The following is a 26691-nucleotide window of genomic DNA, read 5'->3' as shown; positions in this document are numbered from 1 at the left end:
GTTTGCTAATTTGCTGTGCGGGAGGCATCGTTAAAACGAACGCGAATGATGCGCTTTTTAGAAGGCATATTGTTACTTTTCTTGCTTATATAGTTTTTTTCTGAGGAAGTATAAGATGACAAAAATTTTTTTGAATTTGAAGTGAACGACTGATTTGTAAGATGATTGAAGGCAAATAGCACTGATTTTTTTTGTGGGTGATGACTTTTAATGATATTTGTGGAATGTCTCCTATTTGGCGGGGTTTTAAATTGAGTAATTTGAGTCTCGCGCGGCGTGAGAGCTAATTCAATCCGACTTTGGAATAATTGTTTACACTTATTTGTATTTCGCCGAGCGAGAGAAGTATTAACTGGTAATTGTGACGCGGGAACTACATATTTTCAATTGTTTAAACTAAAATTAGTATTTGAGGCTAGCTTTCGCGGAGCGGGTTAAATTTAATAACCATGCTTGTGTAATCCTGTTGCATGTGTGCTTATTAAGCTTATCGCCTTATTGTTGACCTCAAATTAAGGTGTGATTTGCGATGCAGGATCGTGTGCTTTTCATAATTGGTGTAAATGAGGTGCAGGTTTTGTATTGTTAAACTCCAGTGAATTAATAGATGCAGAGATTAAATTTAAATTGGCAACAATAAATTCTCCTCGTCATACGCGGAGACTTTTTTAGCTTTTTGATACGGATGTCTAGAAATGTAGTCAACTAAACCCATTTTCGCAGCTGGTAGATGTTCAATATCAAATTGAAATGGGAGTAAACGATCGATCCAGCGTGTTAATCTACTGTTGTATGATTTATTCGATCTATTTTCTCTCATGATAGACAAAAGAGCTCGATGATCCGTAATAACTGTAAAATTTTTTCCATAAGGATAAATTTCAAAAAATTCAATACACCAAACTACTCCGAGTAATTCATGTTCATTTACGCTATAGCGCTCTTCGCAAGGATGTAAAAAACAAGACGTAAATGCAATTGGCTTCCAGCAATCAACTGTCAGCTGTTCAAGAGCCGCTCCCGAGATTGGAACGGGACGCATCACATTTTACGCCTGTTTCGATTTATACTAGCCAATCGATTTCTAACTTTCGAAAGTGACATTTAGGCAGGTTTATCCTAAGATTTTCATCATCTAATCGTTTAAGGCAGCTCATGACATAGCATTTATGCTCTTCCAGAGACCCCTTGTTTACGATCAGAATGTCGTCCAAAAACCAATAGGTATTCTTTAAGCCAATTAAGGTATAGTCCATTGCTTTTTGAAATTCTGCTGGCATATCTGTAAGCCCGTAAAATGCTGTTTGAAATCTGTAAGTACCGGTCATATCACCACTAATTATGTTAAAGTTACAATGATTTGCCGTGTTAGTATCCAAATTTAATTGGCTGTATGCGTAATTCAAATCTAGCGTAGAACAATATGTTGTGTTTTGCGACGCGGGAGCACTAATTTGCTAAGAAATAGATTTGATAAGCGTGTCAATATTTGGCATCTGATACTTGTTCTTGTGAATGGCTTTATTTAATATTTTTGAGTCGAGTGCAAGCTTTATCGTTTGATCTTTTTTTACGGTGACCACTATTGTTGATTTGAAATTTTCATCAGGGCAACTTAAAAGGTTTATTATATGTTTTTCGTCTAACAATTTCTTAAGCTTGTTATTGACTTTTACTTGTAAGTTAATTGGAATCCGTCTACCTTTTTGATGTCTGCCTTTTTGAGGTTGAAATTTTTTGTGAAACTTAGATTTTGCCACATGATTTTTAGATCTTATGATGCGAGATATCAGTTCTGGAGAAGTTTTTCCGATTTGTTCTTTTAATTCTGGCGAAGAAGAAATGTTGACACAATTATCTTTATGAGATGTAGATTGTGTCACCGCTAATTCGAGTTTATCAAACAAGTCACGGCCAATTAGAGATTTTAGTCCATCAGCTACAGCAGTGAATGTTGCTGAATCATAAGTCCATCCGTTGGAGATCTTTCCTTCGACCTGGATGGGTTCATTCGAGAAAATCCGAAGCTGCGGGGAAGTTTTTTCGCTGATCCAGAAAGCGCGAGGACTACTTTGCACCACTTGCGAGGCGAATGAACGATTAAGAATACTACATGCGCTACCGGAGTCCACGAGCAGTGTAGTATTAATATCACAGATCTTGATGGGCATGTTGAGGTGTCCTACCTTCTTTACTGCATTCTCGATCACCGCAACCGTATTGTCCTCCCCGCTACTGTAGTCCGACTCATAGAGCTTAGCTGTTTGCAGGAAATTCACTGAATCCTCGTGGTGCGGTTCTTCTTCCACAATGCTTACCGTCTTTCTCTTAGAGTTTTGTGGCTTTGCGTTCTTTTGTTTCCTGCAAACTTTCGCAAAGTGATTTAAAAATCCACAATTGTTGCAGGTTTTACCTTCTGCGATAGATTTATCACAATGATTCGGAAGCCAAATTCCTCCACAGTTTGAACAATAGAGTGTGCAGCGGTTTTTTTTGTCTCGGAAAATTATTCGGGTTTTGCCAATTTGGGGTTCAAGAGCTGTTAGGGAACTGAAGTGCGTTGACACTAGCCGGGGTGATAATCTTGTTACGTTGCTGGATCTGATGTTGATTGCGCATCCCAAGTTCCAGGTCCATGTTAACTTTTAGCTCTAACGCCTGACGCGGTTCAACTGTTTGTTTGAGGAGTTTCTTTTGAATTTCAGGGTCTATTAGGTGAATAATGAAGACATTGCGTATCAAAGTCTCTTCTTTATTTTCGAAATTGCAATTTTTCTGCCAATTCCGTTAGCTTACCGTAGAAGAGTTCTACTGTTTCTCTCCGAAGTTGTTTTGTAATTAGGAAAACATGACGATCAAAAGTTGTGATGCGAGGACGGAAGAATGCCTCTTCCACGATCTTCCAGAACTCTATGATAGTAAGGGTATCAATCATGATATGTGGGTTTTTGCAGTTGAGAATGCAACGTCCTTCCACCCCAATGCTTAGATAGAGTAGAGACACGGTTTTACGGTCAGCAAGTGGCCACGGTTTGTCGGCACACATTATGCCCACTTCAATAAGACGTTGGCATTTGTTTTGCCAATTCATTTTTGTTGCGCATTGCGAGCATTCCTCTCTCTCTCCGATTGTGCGGAAGAGCCGGCTATAGTTTCCTTGTATATTGGTTCGAGGGGAAGGTCAACCATCTCGGGTTTGGGTCCAAGTAGCGTATCAAGAATGATGTTCTCTCTTACCGATAGAGCAAATTTATGTTGCACGCTCCATTCCTCACAGCAAAGAGGAGGGACGGGTGTAGGTTTATCCCACGAAGCGTCTATTCCGAGAAGTGTACGCTTAGCTGCTGACTGCGCCATGTCGTACTCTACTTAAATAGAGTAGCTACTCGCGATGCGGATGCGTTTATTATTACTTAAATTGCGATTCGCGGAGCAAAATTCTGATTTGAGTATTTTGTGCTTACTCGCGGAGCGGGATTACAAAGAAAAATATTCAACTAGTATTGAATTGCGAAACTTGAAGAATGAACTGAAGTGTTTATAAGCAAATCTAGTATGTGTGATCAGACAGGTCTGATCACGAAGCGGGAAACCAAGAAAGGAAGTATTGAACTGATCATAAGATAAGAAGTGAACAAATTTGAACTAAATGATGAAGGGCAAATAAATTGGACTAATTTAAGGGCATTATATAAAAATGTACTGCATCAAATAAATAACAATGGATGATATCCTTGGGTATCACCGACCCCGCTTATATTCTAATTGTTTCCAATCACCTTCAAACCAAACGTCGGCGGAGGGTTGAGTGGCGTTTTCCGGCAATCTGTTGGCTAGGTTTTAAAGCCTTGAACCAACTGCAGTTGCTCCGTTACGCTCTCAAATAAAATGTTACACTAATTGTTATTAATAATCGGGGTCTTTTTCTACTTCTCGACGCTTTTCGTGATCAAAAACTTACCATATCATTTTTCGTTATTTTCTGAAATAATGCCTTTTTCTTACGTTCTGTTTTAATTTCAGGCACCTGGCAAAAATTTAAAGAATTTACATCTGTTTGTCAAATAGTTACGCTAACTGTTAAATCATATAAATCATAAATCATATAATTACATCATTTAAAAATTTTATAAAAGTTTGTTCAGCATCACAACATTAGAATCTTCTTAGTTGGCTGGCTTTTTCAATTAATTTTACTCATGGCCATTTAAGAGGCAAGTAACATTTTTAAAACTTTTAGATTCTTCTTGACTTTTATCTAAATTGTATAGAGCAGTTTTTGATTTGATATGATTTTTTAAACATTGACATTCAAAATTAGCAAAACATTGAATCGTTTTTCTTAAGATATTTTCTGTTTTTTAATATTAGTTTCTTGGGGTTTTGTTTTAATGTTGGTTGCAGAGATGACTAAGCTTCTTTTATCCTGAAGTTAAATTCTTCTAAGTATTGTGCATTGAAACTGTTAATTTTGATTTTATAAGAACTTAAAAAATTGGTGATTAGTTAAAAGTTGCCAATTTTTTAAACGGCTTGCCTTTCTACGTTTACGTTTGATAGGATTTCACAGCTCAACGCAAGCTACACTATTTCTGTTAATGTGCTGTGAAGTAGTTGTTGCTCCTAATTTTTAATGGTTAAACTATTTTTTCCAAACATGGAAACTAATAATATAACCGACTATTACGCAAAATACCATTTGCTATTAACTATTGACAGTTGTTATTAACTATTGACAGGGCTGCATGGTTTTTTTCATCTTGTCTTGATATTTGGTCGAAAATTAAATCTTTCCCCGAGTTAAATAAATCTTTCCCGCCGTTCATTCTGTTTTGTCAAAACTGAAATGTTGCATGTTTGAAGAAATTACAGAGATAGAAACTTAGGCTTGTACTTTCCGAAGCAAGCCTACACCTCTAATTCTTCATTTTTGCACGTGAACCATTGAAAAGAAAACCAAGACTGGTTTAAGATTTGAGAGTTTTGGTATAGACTCATTGTTAAACGGATATTCCGCAATTTGTTATTTGACTCAGTCGATGGTGCAGATCTTTATGACGAGAAAGCTATAGCCCAGATATTGGATCGACCGTTACAGCCCCCCCCCCAGCTTAGTGGTCATATAAAGTACAGCCTCCCCAGCAATAGCATGATAAGCATACCATGAGGGATTGGCTATATTTTTGCGGGAGTTAGAGGGGGGATATAATGGGAAACAGTCAAATTTTCCGCCATTGTGCCCCACCTCCAAATCTCGCCACTCGATAGAGGGTTAAGAATCTATTGGATCCCATCCGTTGATGTATAACAATACCACAAAGTGAGGTCTGTTTTCTGCGAGGATTCGTAGTAGGAAAAAGATAGGCTGCAGTTAATTTTGGGCTCTTTCCTATTATAACTCCTCCGCCAAATTGAAGTAATAAAATGATTGCATTTTGGCAACGGCTGTAAATTAAAGAATCATTTTGATTTTTAAATATTTTTTTTAAAAAATATAAACCTGACGAGGTTAGATATACCGGAAATAGTGACTATTTTGTCCCTCCCCTTAGCTTTAGCTTGGTTGTTATAAAACTTTTACGCCCCCGATTTTTACATCGCAATGTGCTGTTCATAAAAAATACATACTTTGTAGTTGGGGACATAAAAACTCTTTTATGGGAAGGGGGTACAGAATAGATCACCCCCCCCCCCCCACACACAGAGCTGAGTAGTCAAATAACGTATGGTCCCACCCATCAAGGAAAACATAGCATTAGGGGGCTATAATTTTGTGGAAGCAGGCCAAAAATGGGAAATACCCCTATTAGTAACTTGAGTCAAAAACGGCTGTTGGGGGAGGGGGGTTCAAATAATGTAGGAATAAAATTTTACTTAACTAAAAACAAAGACCCGCATTTATTTGTGACAAGTGGCAAGCTGGCACGTAAACTAGCTACGCAATGCTGACGGGGCTATGAAGGGTAAAGAACCAATGGATCTTTTCAGTTTGTGCCCCAATGCATATGCAACAACCAAGCTGGGGTGGAGGCACAACCCAGGCCTAGGTACAGACTTAAGAAAAGACAATGCTCAACCAAACGTACTATGAAAAGACCGTACTCGAATCATTTGATCTATGAAAAGACTTTACTCCAGGTAAAGTCTTTTCATAGATCAAATGATTCGAGTACGGTCTTTTCATAGTACGTTTGGTTGAGCATTGTCTTTTCTTAAGTCTGTACCTAGGCCTGGGTTGTGCCTCCACCCCAGCTTGGTTGTTGCATATGCATTGGGGCACAAACTGAAAAGATCCATTGGTTCTTTACCCTTCATAGCCCCGTCAGCATTGCGTAGCTAGTTTACGTGCCAGCTTGCCACTTGTCACAAATAAATGCGGGTCTTTGTTTTTAGTTAAGTAAAATTTTATTCCTACATTATTTTTAGGACACGCTGGACACGCTGGACTTTAGCTCGACAGAGATTTTTAACAAGACTTTAGCTCGACCCAAAAGTTTACGGAAGACTTAGGCTCGACTCAAAAGTTTTGAGAACACTTTAGCTCGACTCAAAAATAGGGCTGGATTTTAGCTCGACCTAATGTTTTCAAAAAAGACTACACTTAAAAATTGAGCTGGAACAAAATTTGCGCGCAAGATTAAAATGCGATATGATACAGACTTTGGCTCGTTGGAATTATGAAAAGACTTAGAGAGACCGAAAAAATTCAAGATCCAGACGTTGGCTCGTTCAATATATTAAAGGACTCGAGTAGAGAAATACCGACGAAAATGGCGCACGAAGCGTCGGTAGTTGTCGGTTATTGTCGGTTTCATCGATTTTGCTTGTAAGAAGCGTCCGTTTTTGTCCGTTTTGTCGATATAATTGGTCTTGTTGTCAGAAGCGTCAGATTAATCGGAATTGCCAGTTTCCACTTAGGAAGCGTCAGTTTAAGTAATAGAGTCATCATCCTATCACCGTTAAGTAGTATTTTTTTTAAATTGACGTTGAAAAGTCGGATTTGTATTTGAGCAATTTGCTGACTATGTGCCAATTTGTCCATGAGAAATTGTCTTCTGTCAAATGAGCCACAAGCCAATTATTTCTTTCGTTTTTAATCAAGTGTAAATCACATTAATCTGAAAAAATTGGATAGGTGTTTTGTGTAAAAAAAAATGAAAACCGAAAATCATCATCACCTTCACCAAAATGTTCACTATCATAAATGCGGGCGTAAGTTTTGAGGTTGTTTGCTTGATCGGCGGTCTCTGTAGAAGTTAAGCTGTTTTTTTCACCTGAACTGATTCAAGTTGACAAGTGCAGATGTAAGCATCTTATTAAGCGTTGTCTCAATTCTGTAGATCTTTTGAAAGACTTTTACAACCATTTTCATTTCCTTCTCATTTATAGTTAAACATGAGTTTTGCGCTCTTGATTTGATTATTTTAGGACTATTTTAAATGTTCGTAGACAACATTTGTTTATCATTATTTATCATTTTTTTTATTTATCATTATGGTGTTACGCAGTAAATCATTCCCCAAAATCTAAACAATCGGAAAAATTTAAGTTAAGGTTCTTTTCGAAATTTCTTCAATAGGTGTCCAAAGAGTACGTTACGCGTCTCGGTAAACACAATAATTCCCATATAGCAAATAGTCATGTATCAATATAGCACGTGCAACACGCCGGAAAAAGCAAATTTGGCCTAATCGTGGACAAAAATGATATTACCTCGTCACATTTTTCCATGATTTAATTCACTACTTTCCATGGTCATTTTGCATTCAGTTAGCCTACAGCTAGAGTTCTCCATTTAAGATGATCTAAGACATAGTTACACTGACACTAACTCTGTTAATAATCATATTATGAGTACGTTCAAACCAACAAATTCTTTTTTTAATCCCCAATTAGTCAAATGAAGAACATTTTTCTTATTGAAAGTCATTCAGGCATTCTTTGACTTCTGCTTAATTGGTATTTCGTTAGCCGTTTTTGTTCGACGACTGCTCAAAAACAAAAATCCTGATTAAACGTGATGGACATTTCCAAACTTTCTCAAAATTTAACTAAGTTCATCCGACTGACACTGTTTTCAACGCTCACTGTTATCTCAAATATTAAAATGTGGGCAGCAAAAAAAACCGAGTTTGCAGGTTTTTATTTGAGTTTTGAGGCGTAATGTGTGGTTGGGGGCTGGAAATTAAGTCTATCCACTGAGATGGAGAGGGTGGCACAGGCCATTCTAATATGGTTGCCAAGTTAAATACGAGGACAATAAACAGATACACTATGACGTCAATTGCATTTTATTTCCATGGCGTTGTAAAGTGATTGTTTGATCGCGTAATGAATACGCAGTGTCCTTAAAATTTTCATTTGTATTGTCCACAAAGAATTCACAGCTCAGGATATTGGACAATAACTCGATTAATTGAGTTTTCGTCTATTATCCTGTCCATTGCCAGAATCGCTGCGAATCGTTTTTTTACGAAGATCTTATTGGGGATATGGGTTTTAGAGGCAACTGTTTCTAACAATATGTTACGCATTTTTCTCAGTTCTTATTTTAGCGTTGCGACTTTGGCCCGGGGAAACTACCATTGCCCTTTTCCAATCAATCGTGTCATGTAAAAACAAAAAGTTCACATTGTTGACCTTATCTTAAAATAACTTCTCAAAAATAAAAATAACAGGAGTAACTTTCTACATTACTGAAGCAGCTGAAAGATAACTTGAAGGCGATTGATTAAAGTTAATTTTAATTGTATCTATTCTTGGTTCCTGTTGCCGATGCCAGTCAACCGTGTCTTTGACAATTTGACCTCTATGCCCATTGAGTTTCTATCAATGACGTCACATTTTACGCACCGGAGAACTTGAAAGTGTTCAGCTGTGTGCACTACCTGTTTTTCACCGTGACTACTCCCACCCCACGCCTATCCTCGATAGCATAAAGGTCATTCTCATTGTCGTCTTCTGGTCCGTATTCGGCGATGTCGCATGTGATGCCAGAAGATTAACAGTTGCCGGTAGTGAGTATGGAATACAAAATTGGGTTCACAGCCACAGTGACATACGTGAATGCTCTTGATCCCTCCATCCACAGCTGGTAAAACACAACAACCCGATTCTATTGCCGACTGCTATCTTGCAATATTTTGCAAGAATCTTCCAATAGTATTGTAAGATTACGCAATATCTTGCAAGTTCTTTTGTAGTTAGGCATTTCTGTTTTTATGTTATGTTAGGCCTGTTTTCGGTTAGAACATAACCAACTATCGCCTCTTAAATTGGCCACAAGGAAAAGATACAGACTCGAATAGCGATTTCATTAAACTTATGTATACATAAGATCATCCATGTCTGCTGCTTTTCGTTTTTTTTTTCGAAAAAATGAAAAAAAAAAGAATCTCAAGGATCATCCGTTCGGAAAAGTGCTCCATTTTTCTATGTTAAATCAAAGCACAACTGAATAGTAACTTATTTTGATCCTAATAAACCTAGCAAAAATTTGACCATAGTCATAGGCAAATATGCCTAGTTATACCTAGAATTAGTCTACAAGAATGAAGAGTACTTGACTTCAAGCAGACGTCAGCCCCCGATCACCAAAAAAAGCTTCAAACATGCAGTGCCAAAACAGGAAATGGAATACCAAAAATACAGTGAGCAGAGCAGCCAGCATTCGGATCACTCTGCTTTGATGCTCACTGCTGCTGGACACAAGAGACAAAACTGACTTTGGTTTTCCAAACTATCAGAAAATGTATAGTGGCTATAAGAAGTCCTGGAATGCCTTAGGTTGTCAGAAAAAAGACCCAAGTTATAAAACTTTCCAAAGTTTCTGGAGTATGTGGATACACACGCAATTATTTTGCTGTGCAGGGTTGCGTAGTAGGCAGCGGTAAGCGAAAATGAAACACCAACAGCCCAATTGTTCCACATATGATCAACTGTTTCTTATAACTTTGTTCTCTAGTCAAGTTCCCAAGGTCTGTGACCATGATTAGTCGCTCAAAAACAATTGTTAAAATAGTAAATTTCAAAACTTGCAATAACATAGTGTCGGCAGCATTGAATAATTTACACATAGTCGCGCTGGCTAAGAAAAAATTTTTGTCATTTTATCGCAAATAGCCGCCTGTAAACATTATCAAAAGGTCTGCGATTGACATATTCGCAATCAAGATTACAATTCTGGTTTGTTTTCTTCTTCTCATCAGACATATTGTCACCAATACCCATAAGTTTGATAGCATGCCAAGAAGAAATTCAACTGGGTAAAAATTGACGCAACTGAAATTTCGTAACGCGGGTCATAGTCGTTGTCAACACGTGGGCGGGTTCCCTTCACAACCAACTGTTCAACTAGCCCAGTTTCCTTAAGGGCAATTGAGACGCCCCGAAGCCCATATTTGGTTTAGGAATTTAAGAAAAACATGTATTAGCTTTCAAAGCCAGCAGAGAAAAACACATCTTCTTTATTAGGCATCCTAACCGCCTTGGTTGAGGTGCAGACCCAAAATGCTCTATGACCAGACCCAATCATGCGCAGACACCTGTGTTCTCAGACCGAAATAACAAGATCTGGACGGACGTTCGAGCGCACTGCAAACAGCCATGGTCTGGAGTTGATTTGGTTAGAGGTCATATAGGTCTGAAAAGTCTGATCATAGGCCTGTTCCAGTGCATTTGAGTCTGATCATAAACAGTTCGAGCGCAATTGGCTCTAATAAGAAATGCATTCGTGCCCACCTGAGTCTGATTGTTTATGGTTCGAGCGCAATCGGGTCTGATCAGAAATTTTTTCGAACGCAATTGGGTCTGATCACGGAAGGTTTTGAGCGCATTATTTGTTTTTCGTTTTTTGTCTCTTTACTGAGAGACAATGGTTCTGCAAAAATAAAACATCGTTCTGATCAGAGACTCATCTAACGTCTGATGATTAGAAAAAAAAGAGTTCAATTGATACTAAAGGCTGGTCCCCTTGAGAGGAAATCTTGATTAACGGGACACCACGGTGTTTCTTATTGAAAACTGTCTAAACTCATCCATTAAGTCAGAAATATACAATTAACGGTAAACTTAATGAAATTTATTCTTAACAGTTGGGTTTCGCTTTCTTTAGCAAAACTTTCATATTTGGTTTTTCCTTAGATCAATTAAATACTGCCAACTTTAGTTCTGACGAAATGAATATATTATGTCAAAATCAATAGATTTGTTATAAGTTAAATCTTCCTCCGATCAGACTATTTTGAGAGCATTTGAGTCTGATCATAGTCTGATTAGTGTCTGAGCAATGGTCTGAATTGGAGTTTGGACCATCGGTCTGAAAAGTCTGACCAGAGACCAACTGTGTCTGGAAAGTTTGATCAAAGGTAATTTGGGCCTGGAAAGCCTGATCAGAGTCAATTTCCGTCTGGAAAACCTCATCAGAGATAATTATGGTCTTGAAAGTCTGGTCAGACAAAAATTTTGATCTGCAGCCCAACCTGGAAAATTAAATGCCCATATCTGAAAGATTGCTAGAGTGTTTTTTGCAGGTTTTTGTACAAAATGAAGCATTTAACTTTCCTGGATTATTTCTATGAACTCAAATCCCAAGTTAAAAACCACAATGTTTTTTATTGCTCTGATGCTGGAATTCTCAACTAATTCGTCGATTTTCTGTAGTCATACAACGGCCTTATTCAATGTAATACAGATATAAAATTACTTCTAATTGCAGTTCTTGTATGACTTCAAATGAATCATATTTGATCCCCTACATATTGTATGGTTACGAAGTAGATCAAATACGATTCTGAAACACATCCTTATTATCGAGGAGTTACTGCTGTGATTTCTCGTAGTCAAATTATGGGGAGCTAAAATATCTTATCTGCAATGAAAAGATTGCAAAATTGGGTTCTGTGTGATAGAAGGTACTCGTTTGACTTCACCTTTGATAGTATGTTTTGAGCTTCGTTACAGCAATTGTTACCTCTTTATGATATTTAATCAGAAAAATCAAACCACTTCATCTTTATTGGTAAGCGCTCTTACAAAAAACCCTCGCGCATCCAAAGATTACCATGGGGGACTATTTGGGCAACAAACTAAATCAGAAGCCTGCAGATTACATTTAAAAAACTTTAGCAGTTTTTTATAGCAATAAGTATCGTCATTTGATAAGTGAAAGATTTGTTGTAATTTTGTGCAGAATAATTTTTTGCTCTCGGAAAACTAATGTCCTACTTGATGATTACAAAACACTATATGGTCTTGTAATTGATTAAAAGAAAATTCTATAGTGTCAAAAAACATTTTTTTTTTCAATTCGTTTTTTTAACTTGGGGTTCACATATCAATCCTTGGCGTTACATCTTTAGTGAGAAATTTCTAATTTCAAGGTTATATTCTTGTTACAAGCAAACTTTGCTGTTTAAATTTTTTGCGTATTGAATGAGTGTTTCGACATTTCAAATTGTATTTCTAAGCTTTTTTGAAGCTCTTAGGCAGACCAATGACGTCTTTCTGAAAGATTTCAGTTGGATTCGGCATGGGAAAACTTGCAAGGCAACCAAAAACGGTAGAGAGATGTATGATGTATAAGGGATCTCATCAAACACATTTAAAATTGTTTCAACTTTTTGGAACTTTAAAAAACTAAACAAAATCCATATTCGTTTTTCGTTGGACAAATAGAGGGATTAAATAGAGAGACTTTACTTCCTAAAATTGTCTATGATCTATGAAAATTTTAGCAAGATCATACATTGAGCTGCAATAACTTCTAGGAAACAACCTAGAGACAGAAACTCTGCAAGTGATGTTTTAAATGTAGATGCGCAAGAAAATCAGAAGATATATGATGCATAAGGGATCTCATCAAACACATTTAAAATTGTTTCAACTTTTCGGATCTTTGAAAAACTAAACAAAATCCATATTCGTTTTTCGTTGGACAAATAGAGGGATTAAATCGAGAGACTTTACTTCGCAAAATTGTCTATGATCTATGAAAATTTTAGCAAGATCATACATTGAGCTGCAATACCTTCTAGGAAACAACCTAGAGACAGAAACTATGCAAGTGATGTTTTAAATGTAGATGCGCAAGAAAATCAGAAGATATATGATGCATAAGGGATCTCATCAAACACATTTAAAATTGTTTCAACTTTTCGGATCTTTGAAAAACTAAACAAAATCCATATTCATTTTTCGTTGGACAAATAGAGGGATTAAATCGAGATACTTTGCTTCGCAAAATTGTCTATGATCTATGAAATTTTTAGCAAGATCATACATTGAGCTGCAATACCTTCTAGGAAACAACCTAGAGACAGAAACTATGCAAGTGATGTTTTAAATGTAGATGCGCAAGAAAATCAGAAGATTTATTATGTATAAGGGATCTCATCAAACACATTTAAAATTGTTTCAACTTTTTGGATCTTTGAAAAACTAAACAAAATCCATATTCGTTTTTCGTTGGACAAATAGAGGGATTAAATCGAGAGACTTTACTTCGCAAAACTGTCTATGATCTATGAAAATTTTAGCAAGATCATACATTGAGCTGCAATACCTTCTAGGAAACAACCTAGAGACAGAAACTATGCAAGTGATGTTTTAAATGTAGATGCGCAAGAAAATCAGAAGATATATGATGTATAAGGGATCTCATCAAACACATTTAAAATTGTTTCAACTTTTTGGATCTTTGAAAAACTAAACAAAATCCATATTCGTTTTTCGTTGGACAAATAGAGGGATTAAATCGAGAGACTTTACTTCGCAAAATTGTCTATGATCTATGAAAATTTTAGCAAGATCATACATTGAGCTGCAATATCTTCTAGGAAACAAGCTAGAGACAGAAACTATGCAGGTGATGTTTTAAATGTAGATGCGCAAGAAAATCAGAAGTAACTTTTTATCCCAAATCTGCTGCTGTCAAAACCACAAAATGTTCCTAAAAACGTGGAAAAGAAATAAAATCTAAATTTGCAAAAGACTTAAACCTATATGTACTAAAAAGTTACATAACGGTAAGCTACATAAAAAATTTTTCACATCAAAGGAATAGTATTAATTTTAACGAAGAAGACTTGCTACTTTTTTTCAATCTTTTTGGCAAAAAAATGTGTGCAACTGGTTTGCATAGTCTAGTTACGCAGTGAGTCATGTCATAATCTTTTGAAAAAAACACCTCATAGAAGGGAACTTGGTATACACAAAATTTCTAGATCAAGCATGAGGTGACTTGTAAGAGAAACATAGTTAAAAGGGCCGATGGAAAGAGAGCCGAAATCTTTTGAAAAATTTATTCAATAAACTAAATAAATTTTGCAGCCAATGAAATTGCCTTCTGAAATGAGACTACGAAATTCTCTACCAATCATACGCGAGTATTTGCGAAACAAAATTTTATTATTTTCTAGTTTAAAATAATGAAAGCGAATTAATATATAATTATCTTGAGACTATCACAACTGGTCATGAGACCAAGCAACCCAATTAATTAGTTTTCTTGGTAATTGATTATCATTTTAACCTAATTCAAGGCAATCGTTTGCTTTCGGACGCACTTAAATGAAATTTGCTTTCGGCTCTCTTTATACTCAGTTCTTCATAACGTCGGCACTCTTGCACGTGACCCAAGGAAGATAAGTTTTGCTTCTCTACGTTAGATGAATGAATTGAAATTATGTTGCCTAGTAATTGGCGGCTGTTTACAAGCTCTTAACTAAAGAGTTTGAGAAGCGTTTAAACTATGCATTTGACCTTTTGAACAATTTAAAAATTGCAATCAAATAAACTATGTAATAAAATACTAGCAATTGCCATGTGGGTGCTAGTAATCCTTTAGCCGTGTAACTATTGTAACTCCATTACAAAATTCCAGAAATTTTGACTTAAGATAATTGCATCCGTTAAAAGGCACATTACAGACGTATGTGTAAGAAATACACAGTAATTGTATACAAGCAATTTGCGCAGCTTGAAGCAAACTTAAACTAAACGTACCAGAATAATTTAAACAATGATGGAGGAGCAACTGCGAAAGAAGACAAAATTACCAAAATTTTTAAAACGAGGTGAAACATCAATTTTAATGGGAAATCACAATTGAATTTTTTTGGTCGAAAATTCGCTGAGATATGATTCAATAAGTACAATTTTTAGCAATAAATTTAGTTAAGTGTGAATTTTTTTGTCTAAATGTCTGTTTTTACAGGTAAAAAAAAACAATTCTTTTCCTCTGTGATATTTTTGTGGTAAACAAATAGTTGGTAGTTAAAGCTAATTCGGTTTCGGATAAGCCGATTATATTTAATTGAGCTAACGACTTTTTTTCGGAGCAATTGAGTAACACTAATTTTTTCTTTCTCTGCTACTGTTTGTACAAGTTCAGCACAACCAATAATGTACTCGCCGACTCTAAAATTGAAACAAAAAATACTAAAGTCGGAGCAACCTATTTAAAAAAACACTTTGTTTAAAAGTATAAAAATGCCCAGTAAATAAGTTGAAAGTAGCAACGAAAAGCAGTGAAAACTGAGTAAATATAGCTTGAGAATTCTCAAGCTGTCATATTAGAGCCTTGCAGCCGCGGGTATTAGAAAATTGGTTATAAAACAAATTGTCACTATTTTTTATTAAAATCTAAGTTTAGCAATTGCAACAGTTGGAAAAATACTCAAGCGTACCATTAGAGTATATTTCAAAATTTCATATCAATTGTAATAATTTGATAACTTATTCCGTTAATTGAACGCAAAATCAAACTTCAATTTTTGCAAAAGGCTCGTAATCTACGTAAGTTAAGATTACTTGCACTTAGTGCTCAGTGAAATTAATACTTGTTAGTGTTATATTTGATAATGGAAGGCGGGTAAGACTTTAAAATGCACCTGGTATTGAATTATGAAGCGTGAAAATTCTAAAAATATCTATAAACACAAAATTTAGATACACGCCGGCTGCCTCTTAAAACAACTGCTTAGTTGCAAAAAAACCATCTATGTGAACCCATCCCCGCCCTCAGATAAGATGAAAAAAAGTGATCATTGTACTTATTCATGTTCTATGAAAAGAAAACAAATCGATAGAGCACAACACAGGTAAAAAATGCAAACAATCAACTTTGTTTTCAGAAAGATTCCTCCGTCTATATTAGAGAGCCGTTTTGTGCTTTTTTTTAATGATGCCATAGTTCATTTAAAGGAACAGGTTGTTTGAAGTCAGTGAGTTCAACTGTTTAAATTAAGTTAATTAAATTAGATATGCTAAGTTGACGAAAAAATTTACTTAAAATTTGGGCCACAGGAAGGCATCGGAATTTGGGGTGTGTTGTTAGTCAAACGCATGTTTATGCTGCATTCACCCTAACGCTTTCCGAATCTTACATTATTCTAATGATTTTTTGCCAGTAAATTAACCAAATAAACCAAAAGAAGACTCTAAAAAATTCAACTGATTGATATTCAACGCTTCCAATGAACTCAAAAATTTTCGAACTGAAAAACGTTTTCACATCTTTTGACTGTTTGATTGGTTAACACTAGTTCCACATGCATTTTTCCTCAAATATCTTGTATCAGAAGTCACACGAAACCAAAAAGTCCAATGAAGAAGACCTTTGACAAGAACTGCACTTCAATGGTGACCAATTGTATGTTCGGAAAGATTATTTTGCGCTGTGTATACGTGTTTCATGAAGATGTCAGATTTTTTCTATTCAAACTCATTGCTCATGCTAACTAATTATTTCTGTTAAAATTAAATTTTATTACGTTTTTAGCGTAATTGTTGCACAATTTTTTTCACGGGGAATAGCTTTAAAAATAGTACCGTGAAATGTAAGTTGTAGTAAGAATTAGCCTTTGCATTTTTGTGATGCTTTCTACCGTTTCTGTCATACATTTGCTTGGCTATTAGTTCCGGAGAAAAAAACCACGAATTCATCAAAACACAGCAAAAAAGGTTCAAATTATATGTTTCAAATTGTATCAAAAACTTTGGGTCGAGCCAAAGTTTTTTTGCAAAATTTTTGGGTCCAGCTAAAGTCTTCTAAAAATTTTTAGTCCATTTAAAATGTTTCCAGAGAAAAGTGAGTCGAGCTAAAGTCAAGCATGACTTAAAATCCAGCTTACGTCTTTTCATAGCTGAAAGGATTCGAATATGGTCTTTTCATAAAATATTTTCACTCGAGCATTGTCTTTTCATAAGTCTGTACATAGGCCTGGGAACCCTTGATCCTTATTGGGTCACATAAACATTTTTTAGACAGTTACATCTCTCTGCACGTTCCAGTTTTACGCATATTTCTCAATTTTGTCATCTATCGATAACAAAAACATACGTTAGAAATAAGTTATCGTTATATAATATAGCACCAGTTTTTTTCCAAACTCAACAAAATCGAATTCAAAAGGAACTTGAAATTTTAAACATGACTTAAAAAACAAATATGTTTTTTTCTATTATTTAGCTCAAAATCAATGAACTGAATAACTTCACAATGATTTACAGTTCTCTCAATCACCAAAGTCATCAATTGACCTGAAGAAAAAAGTTTTCAAATGACTGAATTATGTCATTTAAAGCTGCTATGGTCGGTTTTTTAAAAAAAAATTATTGGCCATTTCAGCATTTCAAAAGATTTTTATTCGGTGAGAATCATTTGTTTCAAATTTTTTTTTTTGAGTTGTTGGCTTTAAAGTTTAAATTTTGAGCCAAACAAGGAGGATTGGTAATGTGCGATCGCCCATAAGGTGCCGACACCGCTCATCCGCAATTTTGGCAAAATTGTCTAACAAAGAGGAACAGATAGAAAATCCCACAAATTCAAGTATTTTAAAAAAATTGGAGTATGAACAAAAATTTAACCTCCACAGCTAATAATCTAGCGGAGTACACAATCATGCATCAGAGTCATGAGATATGCCAATTTTATGAAAGCGATTCAGGACGAACAGCAAAATCAAACAACACCAACAAACGTTAATTACATCAAAAAACGTCCTGCGCAAAAAACAAAACTTCATAACAAAATAGCAATAGAAAAGTGAATATAAACAAAATAACTTCTAGGTTACCAGAAAAGATATGAGACCAGTCCACGAAAAAGCTTGGTAACAATTAGACAATGAAGAACAAAAACAGTAAATTTCGAAATTTCGCTTATAAAAAAAATAATTCTTTAAGTAATGAAAACCATTGGAAGTCACCTAAAACATCCCATAAATTAACAACTACCATGTTTCAAAAGATGAAAATTATGAAATGTCAGTCTTCAATTTTTATGAGGTTACAAAAAGACCAAAAAATGGACAACAAACAAAAAATCAGCCAAGTTTTGCGAAAAAATGCTTTTGAAGCTGTAAAGTCATATTTTGCCGCTCAAAAATGTTCCAATGCATTTTTTTGAACTCCGATAATTTATTATGTGATCTATTTTTAATGAAACCAGGTAACAAGTAGCCAAAACAGAAAATACAGGCAAAATGAAGTAATAATTGTTTTAAAAAAAATTATTTCCAAAGACATGAAAGCCAATAATTACAACATGAAACCATTAGATAGGTTCGTTCCTTATTCCAGAGGAAGCCCACCAGATGAAGATCAGGAATTATCCAGAATATATCTTGCGTCTGCAAAAATAACGTAAAATGTGACAAAAATAAAAAATTATTTACATTTATTTTGTGAAAAAACGGTGTGGAAGCCAGTAAAGTCATAACAAATTCTTCAGAAACATTAGATTTTGTGGAAACAATCCCTTTGACACCTTTCCTTGACAACAAAAATGTCATATCTGGCGTGTAATTAACAAGACTAGGTAACAAACAGACAAAACAAACAAAATTAAAAAGTGTTTTTTTTTGGAAAACAATTGTTTTCAAAGTCATGAAAGCCATCGGCCATCTAATAAAATCAGAATTCTGACCCATTTATTTTTCCATGAAAAGCCAATGAAACTGGGTCATTGTACTGGAAATTTTACCCGACAAAAAAGACAGTAAAAACGACAGTTAAAGAGAAAATCAAAAATTTGTGTTAAGTCCTTCTAGAAAGTGTTGTCGAAGCCGTTAAAATCAGAGTCTATTTCCTTAAAGATTTGAATATTGTCAATTGTGTCGTATTTTGAACGCCAATAATGTGATATATGAACTCTGAATAACGTGACAGTGTGAGAAAAATAGAAAATGTGAAAAATGGGCAATTACATGAAAATAAAAAAAATGTGAAGTCTTGTAGTTTCAAAGCCAGAAAACCATAAATTTAGGTGTAAACCCGAATAAAGACTGAATTTGAATTCCCTAGAAGGAAGAAGCATTTATTCATTGCTGATACTAAGCTACAAGTTGACCGAATTAAGAGAAAAATGGAGGCAAATTTCAATAAGCCTTTTATTATTTAAACATTAAATATTTTGAGAATTCAAAGCGACCATAAGCTTTCAAGATATATACTAGATACAAAAGTTTGGAGCTAATTAGAAGGCGAATTGGAGCTTTCATTAGTGAGCTTTGATTTGAAATATGTTCTGTTATTTAATTAATACACAAAAAATTCGATTTTTTTCAATAAAAAAGACCGACTGATTACAATCCTAGTTCTTTTTTGGACTGAAACAGTCCATGAGTGGTCCAAATCTAGATCAGCTAATTCTGTTGGTCAATTAAAAATACTTATTTTTTCGAATGTTATTTTCATAGATTTTTTTAGTTAAGAAATCAGAAATAAGTGCTGAGTCTTTGATAATCAACGAGTAAAATTAGCAAAAAACGGCAAAGTTTTAATTAAGGAGCACTCGCAACGGAAGTTGAAGTAAAAATAGCTCCGTTTTGAGTCTACAAAGACTGTGTTGGTGTGTTGGGTGTGTAGTTCCTGCAAATTTAATCAAAGTGGACTAAAGAAACCTAATTCGTGCTGTTTTTGATGAAAAAGTATGAATTTTGAAATTTTTAGCCAGAATTTTCTGACAAAAAAATAAATAAAAATGGCCGACAATATTTTTTGTCTTTAAATATAAAATCAACAACAGTTTCTTTAGAAAATATATAATAAACAAAATTAGCAAAACTTTAGTCAAAAAATTTAAACTTCGATAACTCTCTGTAAAAAACAAAAATCAACAAAATCTTTTTTATTCAATATTCAAGATTGGACAAGCTTTCTAATGATAACAGTCTCAACTCTCTACGATGGAGATATCGATCGGCCAGAGTTGTGTGAACAAAAAAACCTATTTGAGTATATAGCTCCTCCCCCTTCAAGAAGGGTCGGAACAATTATGTAAAGTCATTCAGAGAAAGAATTTTAATACAAATTAACAAAAGAGTTTGAGTTCAACAACAGTGACTACAATGTTTCTTGATGTTCTCTCTGTGTTAAAATATTTCATTCACTTCGGGCGTACTCAGCCATTATATGCCATTAAATGATAAAAGCTAATTAAGGGAAAAGAAAAAGTTCAAAAGCGTAGTTTTTAGTAACCGCACCACTGAAATCAGCTGTAGACGAGTTAGAAATAATTCTTATTAATCCAATAAAGATAGCTAAAAAAATTACCGCTTATTTGTTTCTAATCACGTTTCAAATTTAGGTCAATTGGTATAAATCAGTTTGATACGCATGATTTATGCAATAACACATTTAATTATGCCTATGCTCTCAGGAATGTGAGTGTCTTTCAATAACTTTTGTTAGACTTTTCTGAACTTTTTTGAGTGTCAACGTTTAGACTAATTTTTTGCAATTTTTCTGTACAAATAACTGACAAAGAAATTAGCATAAAATTTTTTTACATAAAAATGGATCGAGCGGGTTTTTTGTGCAGCTATTGGTTTTATGTCTTAGAAAAAAAGACCGCTAACCAAATGAAATATGTGTTAAAAATAAATTCGTTGACTTGTAGCAGTTCTATTGGAACTCGTCCTTTTTTATACTATAGTACAGTTTACAATTGTTTTACAGTTTTTGACTGATTGACATTAACTGTAGCGACCTTTTGTCCTTAAAGAGCCTCTTTCAGTCTTTTGCGGTCATATATTTTTCGAAGAGACATGAGCCTTAAACGGAAAAGATCCAAGGTATCTTGGGGCATTCAGAATATATTTTTCAATAAAATAAATTCCCACTATTATTTTTGGCAACTGCCAAGGCTGCAGAAGCTAGCCCGGCTAAGCTGGGCTATAAGCGGGGGAGGGGGGGGGGCTGTAAAAGGCAAATAACCAAATTTAACATTTTCAGTGGTACGTTTATATTTATAATTTACTGTTATTATTGTTGAAATGCAAGCAGCCATACATTTACTCCGGAAAAGGCTGGAAGTGAACGAAGAGAGGAAAGATTTCCAGAAGGTGTTTGTCAGACATGTTCGACACTCTGATTGCCGGGAGATGAAAATGACAGTTTGGACTCTTCGTTATGTTGTTGCCGAGTTCCTTGGAATTAAAGGAAAATATCCAGCTGTTTCTTTTTCGTTTTTGTGTCCGTCCTCAGATTGTACAAAATTCAAAGTGCTATAAAAGGAGAGAACCACAAATTGACCACCCGTCCACTATAACAAAATTGGGAACTTTTTCGTTTGTGCCCCCCTCCAGCTTATTTGGTGTGCATATTATCTACCCCCCCCCCCCCCGACGCGCGTGCCATATTTTTACATAATGATTTACTATGCACTAGCACGTGCTCTGTAACTGGGGTGTATAAGGTAGTGGGGGCACAAGCGGAAAAGATCCATTCAATAGGGGTACTGTAAAAAAAGTGCATCTCTTATTCTTATTTTTATCACAAGAAAGGTCTTGAACTAATTTGGTCGAAATTAGAATTAATCGCCCTTGATTATAAAAATTAACCTCAATTATTGGAGAGGGGACAATTGTGAATTTGGATCTTTCCCATTACAGCCCATCAATAAAACTATAACCCCCATTATGGTATGTTTACCATGATTGGGGGGGGGGGGGGGGGGCTATAGGTTATCTGACCAGTAAGATGGGAGGCTATAATGGGAAAGACCCGTGCATTTAATCATTGATTAAACATATAAGTGCACACAATATTGCTTTAAGAATGATAGAATTAAAAAATGTGGAATCGCTTTCTCATGTTTTGCCAAATCCAATGATAGAATTTTGTACGTGTATGCTAATTTGTACCGTCATTGTTTTCCACAAAACCACTCTAAAAGTATTCTGTGGAAAACACTCGCGGATTAGTTTAAGTTTAGTTCACGTTTCCGAAAGTGAAATCTATATGAGACCTAAATTAAGAGCGAAATTGAACTAAATTAAAGGCTCTATACTAACCAGTAATGGTTCCTATTGCTTGGTCAGGCCGTTAGTTATAACTTGTGTTTCAAAAACTAGGTTTCGAAGAGTGGATTTTTAGGAAGTTTGCATTGTATGCAACAAGTCATTCACGGCAACATTGATTGACGTTATGAGGGGCCTGTTTTTGTAGTTATCTGACCACTAAGCTGGGGAGGGGGGGAGCTATAATGGGAAAGATCCGTAGCTTTTATGGAAATTTAAGAAAATTGATCCAAATTTATTTACTCCAATTTCAGAAGTGGTTAAGTGCTCATGGAAAAACTGTATCTGCTCTGGGGGGAGGGATGCGAAGCAGAATAGATCCAGAAAAATGTAGACGGAAATTTGTCAGCTTTCTCTAAATATTGGTAAATGAAGTCATTCCTTCATAATTTTAAGGAAGTAACTGTATTGTGGAGAAAACGAAAGTCTTATTACTTAATGCAATAGTAATAAGTCATCTACATTATTCCGCTCTAATTCTGATAGGGTTGCAAAAGTCATTACTCACAACTTTAGAAAATCAATTGAATTGGGGTATAAAAACCATTTTTAATAGGAGAAAATACGATCGGTCTACATATCTCAAACTTCGCAACAAAATATTACCAGTTTCTTTTCTCTTGAAATATCATTGCTCAAAATATTTTTTTCGCTTACTCAGCAACGATCTTCCAGCATATAAAATTGAACCTCTCTCTACTATGAGAATAAAACAACATGACAGGTCAAAAAATAACGTTCGATAAAAGAAAGAACAATAAGTTTTTAACTGATTCTTTTATTGCACAAGCCATTCCAATTTATAATAGTCTGCCTTCTAATATTAGACGGAAAACAACATCGAAAGCTTCCTTAAAAAAAGAACTGAAAGAATATTTTTGAAAGAAATTTTTGAAAAACCCAAAAGTAACTGATATAAAAGATGACATTGAGAGCATTAGATTCTAATTTTATTCTTTTTTCTTCATGATGTACATACAAAATTGTGAGAACATTTTATGCTCGCATTTTAGGCCATTTTTTACTAATGTAAGGTTAAATTTTTAGTTAGGTAATTTAATGATTCTATAATTTTACATAAAGTTATATTCTTAACTTTACATTGCCTCTTTTACCATTTGCTTTTTATTCTTATGTGTATCAGAGGAAATTAACAATGTTCTTTTTTTTCAGGAGATTTGCCACCATCTTAATTGAATCAGTCGTCTGAGCATGACACTCGCATGAGTTATTTTTAATTTTAATTGTTACAAATTGCACATTGTATTTTGCAATGTGTGGCATAAAAGACAGGGCGGCAAGGGCAAGCGTAGTCGGTCCTTAAAACAATTCCAGGCCGTGATGTCTGAAAACTGTATCTTAAATGTCTCAGCACTTGATAAACAATGAAAAAACCCAGGTTTATAGATTTTTGATAATAAGTACAAATGGCCCCAGAGTTATTTGCAAAAAAAGTTATTCCTAATTGCAAAGATGGTACTCAATTGATTATTCGGTATTTACTGTCAGCGTTTCGAACTTTTTTGTTGACCAATCTCTAGAAAAACATTTTCATAATGCAGAAGAGACGATAAGCACTAAAGTTTGCAAATTAGCAATTCAAGAAATTTTTTTTTCTTGAAAACACAAAAAGAGCCTAAAAATGCAGAGCATCTGAAAAGCTTTGCTTAGCGCTATCGGTTCTTTTCCGTTTGTGCCCCCCCCCCTGTCCCAGCTTAGTGGGCGCATATTATTTGCACCCCCCAGACGCACGTGCCATATTTTAACATAATGATTTACCATGTAATGGCAGGTGCCTTAACTGGGGGTCGCATAACGTGCTTGGGGGGGGGGGGGGGGGGGGCACAAACGGAGAAGAGCCGCGCTATCATTGAGTTGTTTTACTTTCAGTTCATTTTTCTTGTTCACTTGTCCAAGTTGGTTAAGTCATAAATTAGTTCAATTGAGCTAACAATCAGTTCACGAACAAAACCAAATGAATCAGCTTCACATGATTAAGTGACGGAACAAGCTCTAAAAGAACTGGGCGCTCTATTAGCAGAATTGGGTTTCAAAGACAGAAACTGCCGGGTTAGCATCACCGACTTTTTTGACAGCGTTATTGGACAAAAACCGACAAAATTCGAACCGCCGAAAACGAGACATATTCGACATTTCAGAACAGTTCCAATTAAGAAAAGTTTATCGGACATCAGTACGCCGAGACATCGAAACTCTACAATGCAACACGACGGAACACAAACTTCAAATCAACCGTCAGTTAAAAACCGAAAACAGAGAAGTCTGTCGTTGAGTCGACCGTCAATTTTGAACTTGAAAATGTTCCATGCCGGAAAACCAAACTTTTCTCCCTCAAAAAAGGTAAATGACGCGTCAGGTAAAGAAACTCAAGTTAGCTCATACGGGTCAAATTCGATAAATGAGTATTCAACTCAAAGATTTGAAGAATTTATAAAGCGTCAAAATACTTGTAACAGCTCAAGTGAACTTCAAAAGTCGATGAAAATAATAAACAACAGCTACAGTTATTTGAACTCTGAAAATAGCAATTTACAGAAAGAAATCTCGAACATTCAAACCGAAATTTGCGATTTGCAGAAAAATAACGACCTGCTCAAAGACTTTTCATTGCGTTTGAAGTTGAAAACTATTTCGGAGCGTGAACGGTTGAATCATAACACGCGTGTTTTAGTTCGAGCGCTGAACAACTTACGAGAACTGCACAGCAATAGTAGCCAGAAAAATTGTGTTAGTTGCATGCTAAGTTACAGGGCAAAAGAGCAATCGACACCGATGTCGGGCGATAATATGCCCAGCAGTTGAAACTTGATAAATTTTAGGTAACAATGTTTGAATTTGAAATAGGGTATACAATTCTGGTTCCATATAATATAGTTAACTTTTGTGTATAGTGTTTGTTTTATTATAGATGATATGGAATTGTTTATAGAGTGCAAAGAAAGTCTTAAAAATTAGACGTAAAATACCAACCCCCCCCCCCCCACGCAACCCTGAATGAGCGGAGTTGTGACATTAAAATTTCTTGAAAATTGGAAAGATCCATTCTACTAGGCTCGTAATTTGTTTCCAGGGTAGCTTCAAAACCCGTGAAATTTCTGTCAACGTAAGCTATAGTTACAAGCATTAACAGCTATAGTTACATGTTAGCAGCTATAGTTACATCTTATAGTTACACTAATTAATAGCTACATCTTAGCCAAAATTCAATTTTGAATTTTCAATCTTTTAGCTTTGCTAGGTTATGTAAATATAAAGTACCCAAATTTTTTGGGGTAAATGATGGGAAAGGAGATGATGACTCTCTTTCAGAAAACCGCAAAAATTCCAAAGCTGTTTTCTTTAACCCGGATTTAATCTAGTTTTTGTTCTTGAACCCTTTCTTGAATTCAGACTTATTTGCGTCATTATTACGTGAACCGAAAATCCGCCATTTTACTTTGACTGTTTTGATTTGTTTTTTTTTTTCAGATGGCGTACAAAACCAGTTTCTTAAAATTAAATTGGCATTAAAACAACGTTTTCTTTTACTCTTAAGTCAGTGATCTAAGAGACATTAAAGTAAAACCAGAGCATAATATATTTGGTCATAAAAAGCGCTATAGACCTTATACTCAAGAATTTATTGTTGACAGAAAAAGCATCACAAAATTTACTGTTGAAAAAAATTAACAGACCAATTAACCAACAGATAAATCTGATTTTTAAATCTATTTTTAAATCTGAAACATTTAAATCCAACTAAGCACTTGGTTGATATTACATGTTAGAAATTTGAAAATCAAACATTGTTTTCTAATAAAAACGATATTGGAATCCTGTTACTTTTTCTCTAATTGTAATTGAAAGCGTGTTCCATTTTCAAATAAAATTACAAACGCTTGAACTATTACTCCAATTTGACTTGTTTTTGGTTCTAAGAAAAGTTTATGTGTTCGTTTGTTTACAATAATTGGCACGCCTTCTTGAAATGTTTATTAGAGCGGTTTTTTGTTTGTTGAAGAGTATTAAAAAACACAATTAATGACGCTATTGTTATTTGGAGTTCTGCTGGCAGACTCTCAGTCCCTAGAAGTAGACCTTTAGCAGTATCATATTTGGATATCAGAAAGCCAATTTTTGTGCCCCAGTTAATTTGTTTGTTAATTATCGGTAAAGATGGTAAATTTTGAAAAAAATTACCTTAAACACAAAATAGACAATAAAAGTGATTTAAAAAGATTTATATTTGTTTTTAACGATACTTGATGACTTTGATTTTTGTAGTTGATTTTGGTATGTCAGTTTCTTATCAATTATTACACCTAAATATCAATATTTTTCAGATGCTTCCAATCGGTGTCCTTTGAAATCGCTATTTTGGATGATG

The 26691-nt window shown here is 35.0% G+C and overlaps 1 protein-coding gene across 3 annotated transcripts; it reads left to right on the top strand.

Annotated features, from left to right (window-relative positions):
- Positions 1 to 4904: 4904 nt before the first annotated feature.
- On the top strand, positions 4905 to 25210 carry LOC142351838 (uncharacterized). Of its 3 annotated transcripts, none has more exons than XM_075404049.1 (3): positions 4905 to 5042; positions 21238 to 21444; positions 24304 to 25210. In XM_075404049.1, exons 2-3 carry the CDS (start codon positions 21279 to 21281, stop codon positions 25125 to 25127), a joined length of 990 nt encoding a protein of 329 aa, XP_075260164.1. In that variant the 5' UTR covers positions 4905 to 5042; positions 21238 to 21278; the 3' UTR covers positions 25128 to 25210. The 3 variants fall into 3 exon arrangements, with proteins under 3 accessions (XP_075260164.1, XP_075260165.1, XP_075260166.1); XM_075404050.1 differs by having other exon boundaries at positions 4962 to 4986; XM_075404051.1 differs by lacking the exon at positions 4905 to 5042 and adding an exon at positions 11799 to 11912.
- The last annotated feature ends 1481 nt before the right edge of the window (positions 25211 to 26691 follow it).

This window comes from Convolutriloba macropyga, chromosome 13 (genome assembly GCF_964194025.1).
Source record: "Convolutriloba macropyga chromosome 13, txConMacr16.3, whole genome shotgun sequence".
Lineage (NCBI taxonomy): Eukaryota > Metazoa > Xenacoelomorpha > Acoela > Convolutidae > Convolutriloba > Convolutriloba macropyga.
Note: the sequence above shows the minus strand (reverse complement) of the source record. Positions and strands in the feature narration are given on the sequence as shown.